General features: G+C 54.0%; 2 protein-coding genes across 5 annotated transcripts in view; both read right to left on the bottom strand.

The window, feature by feature from the left end:
• CARM1 (coactivator associated arginine methyltransferase 1) overlaps positions 1-3,105 on the bottom strand; it is a 41,044-nt gene extending 37,939 nt beyond the window's left edge. For both annotated transcript variants that reach the window (XM_027586744.2, XM_035727756.1), the window contains exon 1: positions 2,874-3,105. In XM_027586744.2, the coding sequence (XP_027442545.1) occupies positions 2,874-3,099 (226 nt within the window). In that variant the 5' untranslated portion in view covers positions 3,100-3,105. The remainder of the gene's footprint in view (positions 1-2,873) is intronic.
• A 1,484-nt stretch (positions 3,106-4,589) lies between these two features.
• C1H19orf38 (chromosome 1 C19orf38 homolog) lies at positions 4,590-16,568 on the bottom strand. 3 transcript variants are annotated; one of them, XM_027584986.1, is made up of 7 exons: positions 16,435-16,568; positions 15,035-15,343; positions 12,901-12,993; positions 12,066-12,093; positions 11,262-11,305; positions 9,653-9,690; positions 4,590-5,210 (listed from the first exon to the last, which is right to left on the bottom strand). In XM_027584986.1, exons 1-7 carry the CDS (start codon positions 16,463-16,465, stop codon positions 5,061-5,063), a joined length of 693 nt encoding a protein of 230 aa, XP_027440787.1. In that variant the 5' UTR covers positions 16,466-16,568; the 3' UTR covers positions 4,590-5,060. The 3 variants fall into 3 exon arrangements, 2 of the variants coding, with proteins under 2 accessions (XP_027440787.1, XP_027440788.1); XM_027584987.1 differs by lacking the exon at positions 12,901-12,993; XR_003518187.2 differs by lacking the exons at positions 9,653-9,690; positions 11,262-11,305; positions 12,066-12,093; ... (1 more) ...; positions 15,035-15,343; positions 16,435-16,568 and adding an exon at positions 8,322-8,415 and having other exon boundaries at positions 5,073-5,210.
• Between the last annotated feature and the right edge of the window lie 1,223 nt (positions 16,569-17,791).

Here is a 17,791-nt window from a genome sequence, read left to right as displayed (position 1 = left end):
CGATAAACTGAGGCACAAAAACTCACAGATACTAGTAGGGCACTGATCTAGTCCACGTAGCAGACCCTAAAAATGTACGTCCAAGCCCTAACCCGCCCCCGCTTAGGGATCTCAAAGATAAAATTGTTCTGGGGTGCCTGGGTGGCTCAGTTGGTTAAGCGACTGCCTTCGGCTCAGGTCATGATCCTGGAGTCCCGGGATCGAGTCCCGCATCAGGCTCCCTGCTGAACAGTGAGTCTGCTTCTCCCTCTGACCCTCCCCCGTCTCATGCTCTCTCTATCTCATTCTCTCTCTCAAATAAATAAATAAAATATTTAAAAAAAAAAAAAGATAAAATTGTTCTGGATTTAGAGCAAGCCCTAAATCCAATGAGAGGGCTTTTCTTATAGAAAAGACACAGAGACACAGAGGGGAGGCCATGTGAAGACAGAGACAGAGACTGGAGTTCTGCTGACAAAAGCCAAGCAAGGCCTAGATCCAGAAGAAGCTGCTTGAGGTAAGACGAGATTCTCTTCCAGGGCCTCTGGAAGGATTGTGACCCTCCCAGCACCTTGATTTCAGACTTCTGGCCTTGAACTCTAAGAGAATATATTCCTTTTGTTTTAATCCATCACGTGTGGCACGGCAGCCCTGAGGAACGAACAAAACCAGGGTTCTGGCTGACTCCAGAACCCACGTTCTCAGCCCCACATCAATGTTACTTGAGCATCAAGGGAGAAACATTCTTTCAGACCCCTGAGACTATATCATCCCTACTGAGGATCTCAATCTAAGAAATGCAGGATTTCCCCCTTTCACAAACGCCTGTTACAAATTACTTCTAAAAGACAATGTTACATTTATAACTAGTAACAAATCGAGATTACCCACAACACAGAAACACAGAATGTAAAAACTCTCCGGGAGGAAGGTGTTAAGCTTGGGAGACACCAGGTGTGGGGGGGGGCGCATGGGTGGCTCAGTTGGTTAGGTGTCTGCCTTCCGCCCAGGTCATGATCTCAGGGTCCCAGGATTGAGTCCCACATCGGGCTCCCTGCTCAGCAGAGAGCCTGCTTCTCCCTCTGCCTGCAGCTCCTCCCCCCGCTAGTGTGCGCTCTCTCTCTCAAATAAATAAATAAATTCTTAAAAAAAAAAAAAAGGAGCCACCAGGGGTGGAGTATATGAGCACTCTCTGTACTATGTCCCCACTAATTCTGTAAGTCAAAAACCGTCCAGGGCGCCTGGGTGGCTCAGTCGTTAGGCGTCTGCCTTTGGCTCAGCTCATGATCCCAGGGTCCTGGGATTGAGTCCCAAATAGGGCTCCCTGCTCAGCGGGAAGCCTGCTTCTCCCTCTCCCACTCCCCCTGCTTGTGTTCCTGCTCTCGCTGTCTCTCTCTGTCAAATAAATAAATAAAATCTTAAAAAAAAAAACAAAAACTGTCCAAAAATCAAAAGAAGTTATTTACAAAAGAAAAACCGACTGTCCTGGAACTGCCTTGAGGATTAGCCCCGGGACCCTAGTTGAAGAAACTCTGCCCATCTTTATTCTTTATTAATGCTCACCAAGCGAATGGCCATGCTTATCATCTGGGAGGTCCTGCTGAGCTTAAGTGCCTGTCCTGAGCTCTGACGCCCACCTGGGAAACCCTTCTCATTTGGTCCCAGAAAACCCAGCTCTACCCCAGCAAAAAGAGCTGTGATACTTGGGAGGGAGGCACAACTCCCAAGTCTGGGTTTTCCAAGTAGAGGTGCAGGGAGAACCGTGTGTGAACCAAGTGCTCTAGATACTTTCCTTTGGCCCACCCCCTTCCCAAAGTGGCAAAAAAAAAAAAAAAAAATCCACACAGGCCAAAGCTAGGAAAGGCGTCCTCCGTGGCGCCCAGAGCATCAGTGCAAGAAACCCTGAGACAAAGCTGAATGAAACAGAATAGCAAAATGTGAACAAGCCGTCAGGAACCAGAACAGATAAAAAAAGAGTAACAGAGAAAGAAAAAGGACGAACTACAAAGACTCAGGGGCCTTGGCAAACGCATTCGTGATTTTTTTTTTTCCCACTGAAATGTCAGTTTTGAAACTAGCTTCTGAAAATGTAACGAGCTTCTCACATCCCCAAAAAGAAAAGATCGGAGGACCGTGGCGAGGGCGGAGGCTGTGCTACCTCTTACTTCGGAGCCGGACATCAAGAAGGAGCCCTACCCTTCCACGTTTCCACCAGGACCACATCCAGCGGCTCGCACCACCCGGGCAGGGGCCCTCTCCCCAGGTCTAGAAGTTTCCCACACGGGGATCCAGAACGCCAAAACGCTTCCGATGGGTGGAACCAGGTCCTCCAGGCCACCCCACGCCGGGCACCACTTTCCAACTGTCCTTAGCAGTCCTGGGAGTCCCGAGAGATGGCCAAAGGCTGCCCACACCCCTCCCTCCCTCCCCTAGGGCGGCCACACCCGCCCCGGGGACTCCCACCTCTCCCATACCCCAGGCCCCCTTCCCTCCCACCCAGCCCCCAACCCCCCCCACCCCCGGCTACGAATTCACCTTCCCGGCTCGGACCCCACTTCCTGCCCACCCCCCTCCCAATCTCAGGGCCCTCACTCCCCCATTTCCCGCTTCCCACCGTACTCCCGGCACCTCACCTCTGGCCACCACGCACGCCCTCTTTTCTCTCTGCCCCTTGACATCGTTCCTCCACTGCCCTCACTCGGGGGGCCCCCCACTCCCAGCTCCCTCGGCCCGGTGCCACGGACCCCACACCGGGCCCCCACGGCTCAGGACCCCTCACCCTCGGGGCCCGGGGCCCCTAGCTGCGGCCGCGTCCCTCCCGCCCCGGGTCCCCCGCCCGGCCGGCCTCGTGGGCTGCCCCCGCGCTCAGCCCGGCCCCGGGGCCCCGCACTCACGGCTGTAGAGGGCGATGCCCGCCGCGTCCGGGCCGGCGCGCACCTCGAGGCGCAGCGCCTGCTGCTCCGCGTGCCGCTGGATCTCGCCGTTCGCGTCGCCGATGGTGAGGAGGCGGGCGCCTGGGAACACGGACACGGCCGCGCAGGGCCCCGCGCCGCCCGGGACCGCCGCCCCTGCGCCGCCCGCGCCCGGCCCCGCCGCCGCCGCCGCCGCCGCCGCTGCCATCTTAGATCCGGCTCCAGGCCCCGCCGCCGCCGCCGCCGCCGCCGCCGCCGCCGCGCCCGGGCCCAGGCCGCCGCCGCTGCCGCCGCCGCCGCTGCCGACGCGCAGGCCGAGGCCAAGGCCGAGCCGGGCAGCGCCGCCTGCCGGCCACGCTCCGCCTCGCCGCCACTGCCGCCGAGGCCCGGCCCCGTGGCGCAGCGCACCCTGCTGGCCGCCTAGGGCACCGGGAGGGAGGATGCGGGGGGACGGGGCCTCCCCGCCCCGCCCCGTGCGAACGGTCGCGGCTTTGTGAGGTGGCTCTGCGGCCCAGGAACGGCGGGGCCGGAGCGTGAGCCGGGGGGCGGTGCTCGGCCGTGCGGACACGCCCCTGGACCTGTGCCCCGCCCCCCAGCCCGGCGCTGCTCGAAAGGCCGCGCTTTGTACCCCGGTGCCAGAGTCGAGACGCGGGGAGGGCGGGGACAGGGGCGCGCCCCAGGGGGCGGCGCTCGGCCTCGTGGACACGCCCTGGGCCGCGCCCCGCACAAACCGTCGCGCTTTGTGAGGCGGCTCCCCTACCCGGAAAGGTGGAGGCGGGTCTGACGCCCGAAGGCTCCGACACTCCTCTGCGGCTGAGCTCCGCCCCTTGGCCCTGCCCGGCTTTGTGAGGAGGCACACGGGGGGCGGGGTCCAGCTACGACGAGGCCCCGCCCCTGGACCGGTCCTGCTCCCTCCCACTGGATGTCGCTTTGTGAGGTGCCGGGCTCTCAGGGAGGGCCTGCGCGAGGGGCGGGGCCAGATCCCGGGACACGCCCCCAGCCTGTGGCCCCACCCCAGCCCCCCAGAAAGGAAAATCAGTTTGAGGAGGGACTCAGCCTCTGCCCTCGACTTGAATCCGTGGGAAGGCCCCCTCTCCTAGCCCTCAGCCGCTCCTTATCTCTTCCCCATCGTCTCCGCCCCCTCCCCCCATGGCCCTCCTCCTCCATCCTTGACCGTCTGTCTATTCCCCGACAAAAAATTCTAGGATCCTTCTCTCTCGGCCCCTCCCTTAGCCCCTCCCTTCCCCCCCCCCCCCCGCGATGACTGGCCAATGAATCCTGCAAAGCAGGGTCAAGTGCCCCTTTCTACAGGGGGAGGCACGCACACACACACACACACACACACACACACACCCCTACACACCCCTATCTTCCAAGTCCCCCTGTCACTGCTTCAGGGCGTCATTCTCTTCTAGAGGGTCCAAAAAGGCTTGCGGCGGCTTCCCACCTTCTCTAGCTCCCACTCTTCTCTGGACCTCCTCATTGACGCCCCTATCAGTCCACTTACTATACTCACTAATGCAAGGACTTTAGCAAACACCACGTGACACTGTCCCCCCTCCTGTACCCCCACGGGCTTCCCCATATACTACCTTGACCGCATGCCCCTGAGGGGAACTGCTCCCCTCCCCCTAGGCTTCCAGTGATTAGACCCCAGAGATCCTGGGCTTGAAGGATTACACTCCATAGAGACCTTGGGAAGAGCTCAACACGTGTTATAATTAATAACTTAGGCATGCCAGCAGGGCAGACTTAAGGAACATACCCCGAGGTACCCTATGCTCCAAAAACCTAGTTGGGTTGGTCAAGTCAGATGTGGCAAGGGGAGGACATCGGAGGGGTTATGTGGAGGACTCAGGACTCTTATGGCCCAATTGGGTGCCACAGAGATCCTAACATCTCCTTCCCACGTGGTCTGAGAAGCTGAGAAGTCAAAGAGAGTCTTCCTGCTTACTGTCCAACCTCCAGGACAATGTCTGTGCCCCCTCTGCTTACTCCTGTTTTTCTGTGAGGAAGGTCCCAAGGCCAAGGGTTCCCTTTATCTCCTCTGTCAATGCCCTGAAAAAGCGGCAGCCAGAATCCCCAAAGTAGCGGGAGGGACTTCAGGCCCTCAAGAGAGGGGGCTGAATGGAGAGTGCACAGACATAGTGGGGCCCCCGATCCTCAGCCTCACTGGCAGGCCCGGAAAGTGCTGAATTCGGGGGGCTCAGGTGAGGATGATGTGGAAGTGGGCCTTTTCCGGGGCCCAGAGTTGCCAGGTGTCTCGGCGGTGCCTGAGCAAGCATCCAGAGTAGCTGCATCTTCTTCTGGGTTCATTTTCTTTGTCCATGGAGAAAAACAGAGAACAGGGTGATTTCAGGTTCAGAACAGGAGGTTTCAGGATCTAGGGTCTCCCTATTCTGAGTCTCAGACTCCCCCAGTCCATCAGGTCTCATTTCACCCCCACACACCACCCCACAGCTTCAGGGCCCAGATCCTGCCCTCGGTCCTCCTGCCTTTCTGTAGGCTGAGAAAGAAGGGAAGCAGACAGCGTGGGTTCGAATCTCAGCTCCACCTCGTCCAACTGAGTAACTTAACCCCTCTGAGCCTTATTTTTTCCTTTTGCGCAATGGAGAGAATGCTCATATACCCCTCCTAGAGTTGCCACAAAACCCAAAGGAATTTAATAGATAAAGTGTCTGGCATGTAGCAAGCATTAATAGTTAAGTGAACAAAGTTACCACCCTTATCTCTTCCCCTCCCCCACCTTGTCGCCCTGTTCTAGGCTCCCAGAAAACCTGCCTCAAAAGTCTACCCTCGGGCGCGTGGGTGGCTCAGATGGTTAAGCGTCTGCCTTCGGCTCAGGTCATGATCCCAGGGTCCTGGGATCGAGTCCCGCATCGGGCTCCCTGCTCCTTGGGAGCCTGCTTCTCCCTCTGCTTCTCTCTCTCTCTCTCTCCCTCTCTCTCTCTCCTCCTCTGTCTCTCATGAATAAATAAATAAAATCTTTAAAAAAAAAAAAAAGTCTACCCTCTCCTCCACCATGGACGCTCCTGCCCCAAAGGTCAGTCAAGAAGAGATGAACTTGATAAAACTGAAGTTTGGTGGGTGAGAGCAGGCTGGGGTTCCCTGTCCTTCACCTCCCTAGCTGGACCATCCCAGTAAGGCCCATAATTAGCTTCAGTGTCCTTGTCTACTTTAAAAAAAAAAAAAATGTTGGGGCGCCTGAGTGGCTCCGTTGGTTCTGTGCCTGACGTTTGGTTTTGGCTAAGATCACGATCTCAGGGACTAGAATCCAGCCCCACGTCCAGCTCCCCGCTCAGCAGGGAGTCAGCTTGAGATTTTCTCTCCCTCTCCCTCTGCCCCTCCCCCTGCTCACACATGGGCACTCTCTCAAATAAAATCTAAAAAATAAAAATTAAAAAAATGTCAACCCCACTTCATGAGGAATAGAAAGTGAATATCAGACCCTCAGTAGGGTAACACAAAACAAGCCGGAGAACGATTAGCTGCTTCACTTTTATTTCAGCCAACAGCACAGCTTCTAATGCTTCAAAAAGAAACTAGAATTGAAAGCAGGGACTCAAAACAGATTTTTGCACACCCATGTTCATAGTAGCACTATTCATCGTATCCAAAAGGTGGAAACAACTGAGTGTCCATCAATGGACGGATGAACAGATAAAATGTGCTATATAAATGCAATGCAATACTATTTAGCCTTCAACAAGAATAAAATTCTGACACCTGCTACAACATGAGCAAACCTTGAAGACATTATGCTAAATGAAATAAGCCAGGCACACGGGGCGCCTGGGTGGCTCAGTCGGTTAAGCATCTGCCTTCAGCTCAGGTCCTGATCCGGGATGGAGCTCCGCGTGGGACTTCCTGCTTAACGGGGAACCTGCTTCTCCCTCTCCCTCTGCCCCTCCCCCCTGTTTGTGCTCTCTCGCGCTCTCTCTCTCAAATAAAATACTTTTTTAAAAAGCCAGACACAAAAGGATGAACATTATATGGCATCATTTCTACATAAAATGTCCAGAATACACAAATCCACAGAGACAGAAAGGCACATGGGTAGGTGCCAGGGGCTGCGGTTTGTTAAGAATGAGAAGTTAGTATACAGTGGGGACAGAGTTTCACTTTTGCAAGACGAAGTTCTGGAGATGGATGGTGGCGATGGTTGCACGAGGTGAATGTACTTAATGCCACTGAACTGGACACTTAAAAATGGTTAAAATGGTCAATTTTACGTTATGGATGTTTTACCATGATGGGGAAAAAAAAAAAAAAAACACCTAGAAAAGATCCCATTAGAATTTGCTGTGAAGGAAAGGAAGCATGATAGTGTGGCTAGCATACTACCACTTGTGTTAGAAAGGGTGAAGGTATACACCCCTTATTTTCACTTTTGCTTGCATTTCCAAGAAGCTCCTAATGCTGGTTGCTATCTGTGTGTGTGGAGGAGGAGACCAGTGAGTGAACAGGGGTTAGTGACAGAAGAATGCTTTCTTTACTGGATATATAATTTTGACATATGGATGTATTTCATATTTAAAAAAAAACTTTTTTTAAGTAGGCTCCATCGCCAACATGGGGCTTGAACTCTCCACCCTGAGACTGAGTCACATGCTCTACCCACTGAGCCAGCCAGGTGCCCCCCCACCAGGTTTTGTTTTTGTTTTTTTTTTTTTAAAGATCTTATTTATTGACAGAGAGACACAGCGAGAGAGGGAACACAAGCAGCGGGGAGTGGGAGAGGGAGAAGCAGGCTTCCCGCCGAGTGGGGAGCCCGATGTGGGGCTCGATCCCAGGACCCTGGGATCATGACCTGAGCTGAAGGCAGACGCTTAACGACTGAGCCACCCAGGTGCCCCAGGTTTTTTTAATTAAAAAACACACACACACACACACACACATATATAGTCACAAAGACTGAGATACTTTTAAAATTTTTCTCCTTGTCTTTGTTTCCACTTGTTTCATTTTAAATGCCTTTTTTTTAAAAAAGGGAAAAAGGAAAAATCCCCAGGGTAGTGCCTTGAGCAGCACGTCTTCTCACAGAAAGTTTTAGAATTTGCCCTGCTGGCCGGATTTGGGGTTTTTTTCTTAACACCACAGGATTTGTTCCCGGAACTGAGACAGCACAGGGCTGAACTGGCCGGCGGGGCCAAGCTCCTTCCTTCCCACATTCGTTTACAGTTTAAATTTCCTGCTCCTCTCTCCAGAACTCCAGATGCGCGTATGCACCTGCCCTTGGGCATCGCCCGGTAAGGTGGTCCCCCCACGCCTGCTGCTCCCCAGGACTCCCACGCGCCTCCCTCTGCCTCTCCTTCCGCTCATCATCCAACCCAAAATCAGTGTCGTGTTTCCTGTCCCCTGAATCGATCTGACCTGCATCTGTTCGCTTCTTCCACCTCCGCTGCCAACACGCTGGACCAAACCACTTACCGCCTACCGCTTAGCTTGCCTGGACCAGCGTTGTCGCCTCTGTCCTGGTAACTACTCCCCACTCCCGGAATACACCCTCACATTCCGGTCGGCCCACGCCCCTAAGTCTGTCCTCCCCGCAGCCGCCAGAGGGCGCGGGTGAGCACCTGAATCGGTCACCTCTCTCCCCTGCTTGGAACCCTCCATGGCTCCCATCACACTTGGGGCAACAATCAAAGGTCTCCGCGGGGCTCCCCTCGACACTTCACTTGGCTCCACTCCTGTTATACTGGACGGTGCCGAGAACGTGTCCCGAGCCTGGGGCAATCTTCTATAGCTACCCCCTGCTTGTTGGCCATCTCTGAGACTTCCTGGATCTCCCATCTAAGGGAGAAGTGAGCTTCCCTCTCACTCCTACCCCATGTGGCATCGTCTGTCTACCCCACCCCCCCCCCGTAGAAATTAGAAATCTCTGAAGAATTAAAGGCCTTGTCCTGTTCTTGTCCCCAATGCCCAGGAAGGGTGTGTTGAACCAGCCCCAATCCTTCCCCATTATGGTGCCCTAGGCACACCAACTCCCCACCCGGCTCCTTGACTGCAGTCCCAAAGTGCCCACTTGTCCAAATGGGGCATCGGAGGCCACCTCGAGGGGGGCCACCTGCATCCCAGACCTGTCCCCTACTCTGGAGAGGAGCCGGATGAACATTTCCTTGATCCATGGTTTCCAAGGTTCATCTATCTCTAACTTAATAAAATAATAATAATTCATCATCATCATCATCATCATCATCATCATCTACTCCAAGATGCAGCTGTGCAGAGGAGTCCCATAGAGCTGGTTTGAATCTCAGCCCCAACACCGTGTGACCTGGGAGAGCAACACCTCTTGCAAAGGGGCAGAATGTGATGAGACCCTCCCCGCTGAAAGAGGAACGCAGAACTTGGATATTTAAGCTGAAGTCCCTGAAACTGAATATGAAAACAGGCTTTTCTTTACCAGGAGGGGACTACAGTTTGCATCGGACTGTTACAAAACACGTGACCCCACGGGGTCACCCTGAGTCCCCTGTCACCATTCTATAGGGTTGGCCCCACTGAGTGCAAAGGCGGCCTGAGGATCCTGCCCATTGCCACCCAACGGCCTGGACATGGCTGCCTCCCATCCCCTCACAATTTCCAGAGCCAACTCTCAGCTCACAAACAAATCCCTGCTCAGTGATTCTGGGCTTTTCCCAGCCCCACCCCCCCCACCCCCGAAGCTCGGAGACATCAGGTCGGCCCAGCCTGATGGTGGTCTCCTGGAGGTTAGGACAGTCAGCAGAAAATCGGGACCAAGAAATGCAATGACTTACCATGGAGATGGCAAACAGAGAGTTATCAAAGGTCATATCTGAAATAGAAAGAGAAAAGAAAGCCAAGCGCCAGTATAAAATCCCTGCTCACTGCCCTCTGGGGGCACTCCCCCCAGAGCCACGGGCCTCAAGTCAACCGTGAGGAAGGGCTTGGGACCCATCTCCCAGCATGCTTCCCTCCCTTCCAGCCCATTCCGCAGGGTGAACCATTCCCAGCTGTAAATTGAATGATGTCCTTTTTCTGCCCAGAGCCCTCCCCCAGGGGCCTCTCGCAGCCCTCTGATAAACGGGTTTCTCCTCTCAACTCCCACTTTCAGGAGCACCTCTCAGCTCTTTCACCACCCCAGGCTTTCCCCCAATCGCCTACTCTTCACCCCCCTACTCTGCTCCTGTCCGTCTCTGCTTAAACACCATTTCCTCCCGGGACCGCCCTCCTCGCTCCAGACAGGGTCCCACCGGCCAAGGGCTGTTCCCCCACTGCAGTATGGGCTTGTGGGCAAAGACCACCTGTCTTGGTCATTGAGGGACACCCCCCAAATGTTAGCACATAGTAGGTGCTCAGTAAAAGTGTGGAACAGTGGGAGCGCCTGGGTGGCTCAGTTGGGTAAGCCGTCTGCCTTCCGCTCAGGTCATGATCCTAGCATCCTGGAATCCAGTCCGAGTGGGGCTCCTGGCTCAGTGGGGAGTCCGCTTCTCCCTCTACCTGCTGCTTCCCCTGCTTGTGCTCTCTCTCTTTCTCTCTCTCAAATAAATAGATAATCTTAAAAAAAAAAAAGTGTGGAACAGTGGAAGAAGTACAGAGAATGGAATTTCTCTGCTTGGGGCCCCTTCCGGAGCATCACGCGGCACAGACTGACTGCCCCTCTCCCCCTGGTGGAAGCCTTCAGGATGACACGTTCTGGATCACAAAGGGGGCTCCATTTAAGGAGCCCATGCCAGGCAGTCCGTCCCCCATGGAACTGAGCGTCCAGCGCTGGAGGCGAGTATTACATACACACTTGTGTTTTTCTCCCGAGGGGTAAGAAGAATGATAGGGTGCTGAAGGCAGGTAAGTAGAAACACACCCCCTGTCTAGGCAGTCAGGGAAGGCTTCCTGGAGAAGGTGGCCTTTATTTTCTTTTATTTTTTTTAAGATTTTATTTATTTATTTATTTATTTATTTATTTATTTATTTATTTATTTGAGAGAGAGAATGAGAGAGAGAGAGAGAGCATGAGAGGGGGGAGGTTCAGAGGAAGAAGCAGACTCCCTGCTGAGCAGGGAGCCCGATGTGGGACTCGATCCCAGGACTCCAGGATCATGACCTGAGCTGAAGGCAGTCGCTTAACCAACTGAGCCACCCAGGCGCCCCAGAAGGTGGCCTTTAGACCAAGACCAGAGAGAGGGAGAATGTTGTAGGCAGAGGTCAGAGTGAGCGGAAGGCCAGAGGATGAGGCAAAGAGAGAAGCTGAGAGGTGAAACCTAGCGCTGGGGGGAAGGGAGGGTGTGTTCTTGACCCTAAGGGAAGAGAGCGGCCTCAGAAGAGGTTCAGCAGCAAGTAATGAGACCCGCTAGAGTTTTGAGGGGGTGAGCCTGCCCTGGCAGGGGATAAGAGTAAGAGGATACACACCTGTGGTGGCGAAGTTGATCTGGACCCAGCAGGATTCTCGCTCTCTACAAAGGGATTTGGGAGAGTGATGACTTGCTGCTCTCAGGCTGGAGGATTGTTCTGGGAAGCCCTGGCTCCAGACTTGGCCTTCACTCCCCACCTGCCTTTGCATCCTCCCTGAGTCCCCGCAGATGGAAATTCTCTTGCAGGAGCCCCAGCACCAGGTGAAGTCGGGATTCGATCCCTAGGGCTAAGGCTAGCTCTATGCCACCAGGCAGCGGGGTATCCACTCCTCTCAGAGGGGAGAAACTGAGGCTGGGGCCACTGCCTACAGGCTACAAACTGGGCACTGCACCGCCCCAGAGGGTGCCACTCACCTCTCCCAACTGTGGCTTTCTAGAGTATTACAACCATTTTGGGCAGTCATTGATTAAGGGATGTGAGGACGACTCGGCCACTTGCTCCCTGTGTGACTAAGTTGAGCCTCAGTCTCCTTGTCTATAAAATGGGGCTACTTATGATGCCAGCTTCCACGGCAGCTGTGAGCTGCTGTGGACTCCAGCTGCAGTCTCCTAGCACAGTGCTCCCCATACCCTAGGTGCTTTATAAATGGCACCTGTTCCTCTTAAGCAGCCCTCCCAACCAGAGGGCGCTGTTTGGAGTGGAAACCCCCCACCCAGCACGGGAAGTGCCCTTCTGTCCCCAGAACCAGGCCAGGTCTCAGAGTCCTTAACACCCATCAGGAACTTCTGCCCCACACCCCCCAACCATTTGGTATTTCTTTCCCCCAAACCGCCCTCTGAGGATCTCCAGAAACGGTCTCACCTTTTCTTCTGCAAATTTTTTACTTTAACTGGGAACAAAAAAATAAATAAGCATTTATTAGATCTTGGTCATGGTTGCATCCTAGTTGCAAAAACAAAACAAAACAAAGACTCCAAAGGCTCCCTCATACATTTGTTGACCCAACCTTGCTTTCTCCTCTGGCAAATGTGCCACTCAACAAGAGGGCTACTGCGAAATCCTCCCCACCCCCCAATTACATGAGTAACGTGTATTGGTAAAAGCTTCAAACCAGCATGTAAAAAAAATGTTTTTTTTTCAAGATTTTATTTTTAAGTAATCTCCACACCCAACGTGGGACTCAAACTCACAACCCCGAGATCAAGAGCTGCATGCTCTACGGACTGAGTCAGCCAGGTGCCCCCCCAATATTGTTTTGTTTTGTTTTGTTTTTTATTGTCATTTTCAGTGATTGACAGGAGCTGGGGGAGGAGGAATGGAGAGTTAGTGTTTAAAGGGGACAGAGTTTCAGCTGGGGCAGATGACAAAGTTCTGGAGATGGATGGTGGTGATGGTTGCATACCAAAGTGAATGTACTCAATGCTGCCAAACTGGACACTTAAAAATTAAGGGTTAAAATGTGAAGCTTTGTGTTATATATATTTTATAACTTAAAAAAATATATATCTACTTCCCCTGCCCCACCACCAACATTGCACTTCTGGAAGATTCTTTACGGCTAAGTCTTGGAGTAAGACCTCCCCAGCTGTGTGCCTCTGTGCTCCTAAAAAATGGGTGTGGTTGGGGGTTCATTTACACGTCCCAGCGGTTGCACACTGGCAGCCTCTGGGCTATGCGTGTCTCTGCCTTCTGTTACCTTTCCTGACCACCACGGCAACGACCACCAGCCCAGCAAGGAGAAGGAGGGCTCCGGCCAGGCTCAAGGAGAGTGCCAGTATCCAAGTGGGCACTAGAGGAACATGAGAAAAAGAGGGGGGCAGGTTATGGAGTTGTGGGGTGCAGGGTGAAGGTGGGACAGCTCTCATTCCTCCAGATTACCTTTGGGGAGCCAGCCCTCCCCTGGATACTGCCCAACCATTTGACCTGGGTGTAGCTGGACCCTGGGGATCTGGCAAACCTCGTGACCGGTCAATTACCATATTCCTCACCCCCCCAAGTCATGGTGATTGGTTCAGGGATGGGCATGGGGCCAAAGCTGAGCTAATGAGAGCTAATTCTAAGACTTGGCTAGACTACTGGGAAGAGAGAATTACTCCTCTGACCAGCATTACAAAGCTGGTAGGATATATATCTGGAGCTGCTAGGCACAATTTTGACACCATGAAGAGGGGGTCCTGCCTGAGAATAAGACACAAGAAAGCAGAGCCGAGAGAGGGCAAATGATTCCTGACATCTTTGAGCACCTGGATCCAGCCATGCCTGAAGTCAGCCCTGCAAACTGACTTCAGTTTGGCAAACCAACACATTCTCTTTTGTTGCTGAAGCCAGTTTGAGTAAGTTTCCAGTTACTTGCAGCCTGAGAGTCCTGCTGGCTTCAGCCTCGTACCAGGGGGTCAGATGACATCCACCCCCAGCCCCATGGTAGACCCTGAAACCCATGCAGAAGTCAGCCACAAAAGCATGAAGCTCCAGCTTCAGAGTTTACTTCTCTGCAAGGAATTTGGCTGCCCCTCCCTGGAGAGAGGGGATCTCTCAGGGGAGACAGGAGGAGATGACCTGATCCCCATGGAGATCAGGAGCTAAGCCAGGAAGGGGAAGGAACAGACACGTAGTTGATATTCTCACACTGTTAGCCCTTGTTCATTCATTCATCTGGGGCGGGAGGGCTGTTGTCCCCTCCCCACGCTGAGACCACAGGCCCAAGGTGAGAGAAGGGGGCCTTTGACAGTGGAGCTCAAAGACACAGACTGTTCTGTCGCCTCAAGGCACCTGAGGCACCGGGGCTTCTGCCAGCAACAAAGTTCTCTTTAAGTGGGGCCTCTGCTGGCAACAAAGTTTTCTTTGCAGTTGGAAAGTTCTGAGGGGCGGTGATGCAGAGGCTCTACCTGGAGACTGCTCTTTGATCCTGGAGCCCACACCCAGCCTTCTGTCCTGAAAAGACCACAAGAAAATATCAGCCTTCCAGGCTTTCTGTCTGACTTCGACGAAGAGCCAAAGTCCTTGATGCAGCCAAAGGCCCTACACGGTCCTCCTTGCCACCTCTGTGCCTTTTTCTCCCCCAACATTTCTCCTTGCCCACTATGCTTCAGCCCTACAGAGCGCCCCGGTGTTCCTCAAACACACCAGACACATGCCAGCCTCAGGGCCTTTGCAGAGCCAGCTCCCTCTGCCTGGGACCCTCTCGCCGCAGATACCCACATGGCTGCCTCCTCATCGTTCAGGTCTTTGCTCAAATGTCGCTCCCTCAGAGAGGCTTTCCCGGGCCACTCTCCTCTGTATTTAAAACGACACCCTTCACCAGGTGGTACTTCATCCCTGCCACTTTATTTGTCCCCTGCGGGCTACACTGAATATTTTTTGGACTCCCTGCTTCTCGGCTGTCTGCATCCCCTCAGAATGTCAGCTGGGGGAGGGTGGGGACATTGTTTCACTCACTGCTGAAACTGCAGGGCCAAGAACAGTGCCTGGTGCATAGGAGGTGCTCACAAATGTTACATGGCCGGGGAGGGGGGTGCAACGAGTGTGGAGGGTTCACGCCTAGACACTGGAGCCCATGGAATCCCAGCTCTGCTGCCCTGCTAGCCGTGTGACTTGGCCAAGTACCCTCATCTCTTGTGCCTCAGTTTCCTTATCTGCAAAATGGGGGGCATCGCTGAACCAGTCGCATGGGATGACTGTGAGAGTTCAGCGAGGAAAGGTGGGTGAGCCCTGGCCAGGTGGAGGCCTGGTTCGTCCCACAAAGGCTTCCAAGCCGAGGGAACAGCATGAACAAAGGCTCGGAGGTGAGCCAATGGAGCCGTGGGCCGCGAGGGCCGGTGGGTGGGTCTTACCTGGGAAGGAGACATGCACGGGGTCGCTGAAGTCCGACAGCTGCAGCTGCCAGTGCTCACCTAGCACACCATACCGGCAGCAAAATGTGCCCCCTGGAGCTTCCCTGCCACCGCCACTCAGGTTGAAGGTGACCCCAAGCTGGTCCGCGGGCGCCTGCAGGAGCTGGACCACCTGCCCACCATGGTACAGTGTGAAGTTTGCCCCTGGGAAGCCCCCAGGGGCTACGCAGGCAATGTGGATGGGGTCTTCTTGGCTGCTGGGGTGTGGGGGCACCAGCAGGATGGATGGCGCTGGGATTGCGAAGGAGCCTGCAATGCAGGAAAAGGGAGGAAAGCTGAGTGGTTAGAGCAGAGGCGTTTACTGACTCTGTGGCCTTGGGCAAGTGGCTGAACCCCCTGGGCCTTGGTCTTTATTTACAAGTAGGTAGCCGACCCTACCCCATTGCTATGTTCCGGGGTTCGGGTACTAGGCACCTGGTTGGGAGTCATTGTGTTTGAGTCATTTTATTATGATTGTAGTGGTTATTACATAGCAATGCAATTATACCCTTACTACTCAGTCAACAGCACTCACCTGATGCCAGGCCCTGTTTTAGGTGCTGGGGACAGAATGTGAACGAGATGGACGGATCGACATGCCTGCCTCGGGGGGCTGACGTTCTCAAGGAGACAAGAAGCACGGTGCAGCCCATCAGACAGGGTAATGGGAAGCCTGCGCTGGCTGGGGAGGACATGGAGGGCTTCCCTGAAGAGGCGACACAGGAGGAGCTAGGGGAGAGCATTCCAGGCAGAGGCAAGAGCACGCGGGCAGATGCTGGGAGGATGGAAGCGGTGTGGGGGCTTCAAGACGGCCAGGGTGGCTTGGAAGGGATGAGCCAGGGAAAGAGCAGGAGAGGCAGAGAGCAAAGGGGTGCTCTTGTTTCCCGGGCTGTCAGGAATTGGGATTTGGGGGGTACAGTTTCCTATAGGAGGTACCAGTGTCTCCCCAGCTGCCCCCAGGCTCCTGAGCAGAGTGTCTAGCTCAGGTGAGGTCTACACAAGCCTTTCCTTGTCTGACCTCTAGACCTTTGCCCGGCTTCCCCCCCTGCCCCCCAGCAGCTCCTCCTGTTGCCCTAGCCCCGGAGGTAACAGCCTGTGGAAGCCAAGCAGGGCTGAGTCATGGGGCGTGGGCACCGCTGACCGCAGCGGGGTGGGATTTCTGATATCCTTGATGTGCGGGTGATGAGGAGCTCACTAAGAGAAAGCCACGCTCCTGGGGCATTTCCAAAGCTCTGGGGCAAATCTGTCCGCGTTCAGCCTTCTCCAGCGCCTGGGGAAGGCAACCCTGTGCTGCTTTCTGCCCCCAGAGCAGAGGCCAGGTGGGCGGGATGGGGCTGGTGCAGGGGGAACATTAGGCTCACCGGCTGCAAAGAGCAGGACGGTCCAGGGCATCTCTCCTCCTCAGTTTGGCCAGGAAATCTGGCGGGGGCCAGCGCGGCCCACAGCTCACGGCCAACTCCTCCTGTGAGGCCAGAGCAGGGAAAGGAGAACCAGGGCTGATTTGAACGAATGTTTCCTCACTGGCAGGAAGTTGCACACACACTCTCAGCTGCCAAAAGGGACTCTCTCCTCTCCCCACCCCTTCCACGGATGCACATCAGATCCTGGCACCTCACTACACCTTGGTGGCCACAGTTCTGCAGAGATGGGAGGAGGGATACGTTGGCTACGATGGTCCGGGGTGCGTGCATGTGTGTGTGTGTGTGTGTGTGTGTGTGTGTGTGTGTTTTCTCCCTATGAAGAGAATTTCTGGCTGGCATGAGGAAGGGACTGTGGGCTGTTTGGGAAAACCATGCCCAAGATGCAAACCTCTCAGTCCAACCAGTTCCAAAAGTTGAGACATATGTCGGGCAGACGTTGATAGAGCACAGAGGTTAGTGCTTGGCCTCTGTCACCTCAGGCAAAACATAGTCCATCTCTGAAGCCTCAGCTTGCTGCTCTGTAGAATGGGGCTAAGAGTTGTAGGTATTAGATCCATAGAACTCATGACACATACGAAGTGCAATGCTGGAGAGGTGTGAGTGCTCCTAGGGTGAGGCCACAGGAGTGTCACCATCCAGGTAAAAGGGAACACTAGCTCCAAAACTGAGGGAATGATACAGTTGACAGAATAAATTGCCTCCCGTTTACAGCCCAGAAACTTCCAAAGGTCTCTCTTACCAGTAAGTTTGCTTTGGTCTCAGCATTTCTGTTCAAGTCAAGCAGGTCCCCCTGGAGGTTTACCCCAGGGAACGATGTAGGTGTGTGGTCACTAAACAACAAAAAAGGGCCATTACGGTGGACTTTTTTTATTTGGATACAGGAGGCTCATTCCAACGTCAGGACCTTTGCACATGCTGTCTCTGCTGCCTGGGACACAATTCTATTAACCTGGTAAGATTCCACTTCTCTTTCAGGTGTCAGCTTAAAATATCACTTCTGGGAAATCCTTCCAGATCCCTCTGGACTTAGAAAAATTCCCTTGCTGAATTATACTACAGTGCCTTGTAATTTTCTTTTATTGAAATTGGCATGCTTATATTTTCAAAGAATTTGTCTTTTTCATCTAAGTTGTAGAACTTATCAGTATAGAACTCTTCATATTCCCTTAAGATCCTTTTAATGTCTGTAGGGTCTGTGGTGATGTCCCCTCTTTCAATGGTAATGTGTTTTTTCTCTCTTTTCTTGAATAGTCTTGCTAGGGGTTAATCAGTTTTCTTAACCTTTTCAAAGTACAAG

Source organism: Zalophus californianus, chromosome 1 (genome assembly GCF_009762305.2).
Source record: "Zalophus californianus isolate mZalCal1 chromosome 1, mZalCal1.pri.v2, whole genome shotgun sequence".
Lineage (NCBI taxonomy): Eukaryota > Metazoa > Chordata > Mammalia > Carnivora > Otariidae > Zalophus > Zalophus californianus.
Note: the sequence above shows the minus strand (reverse complement) of the source record. Positions and strands in the feature narration are given on the sequence as shown.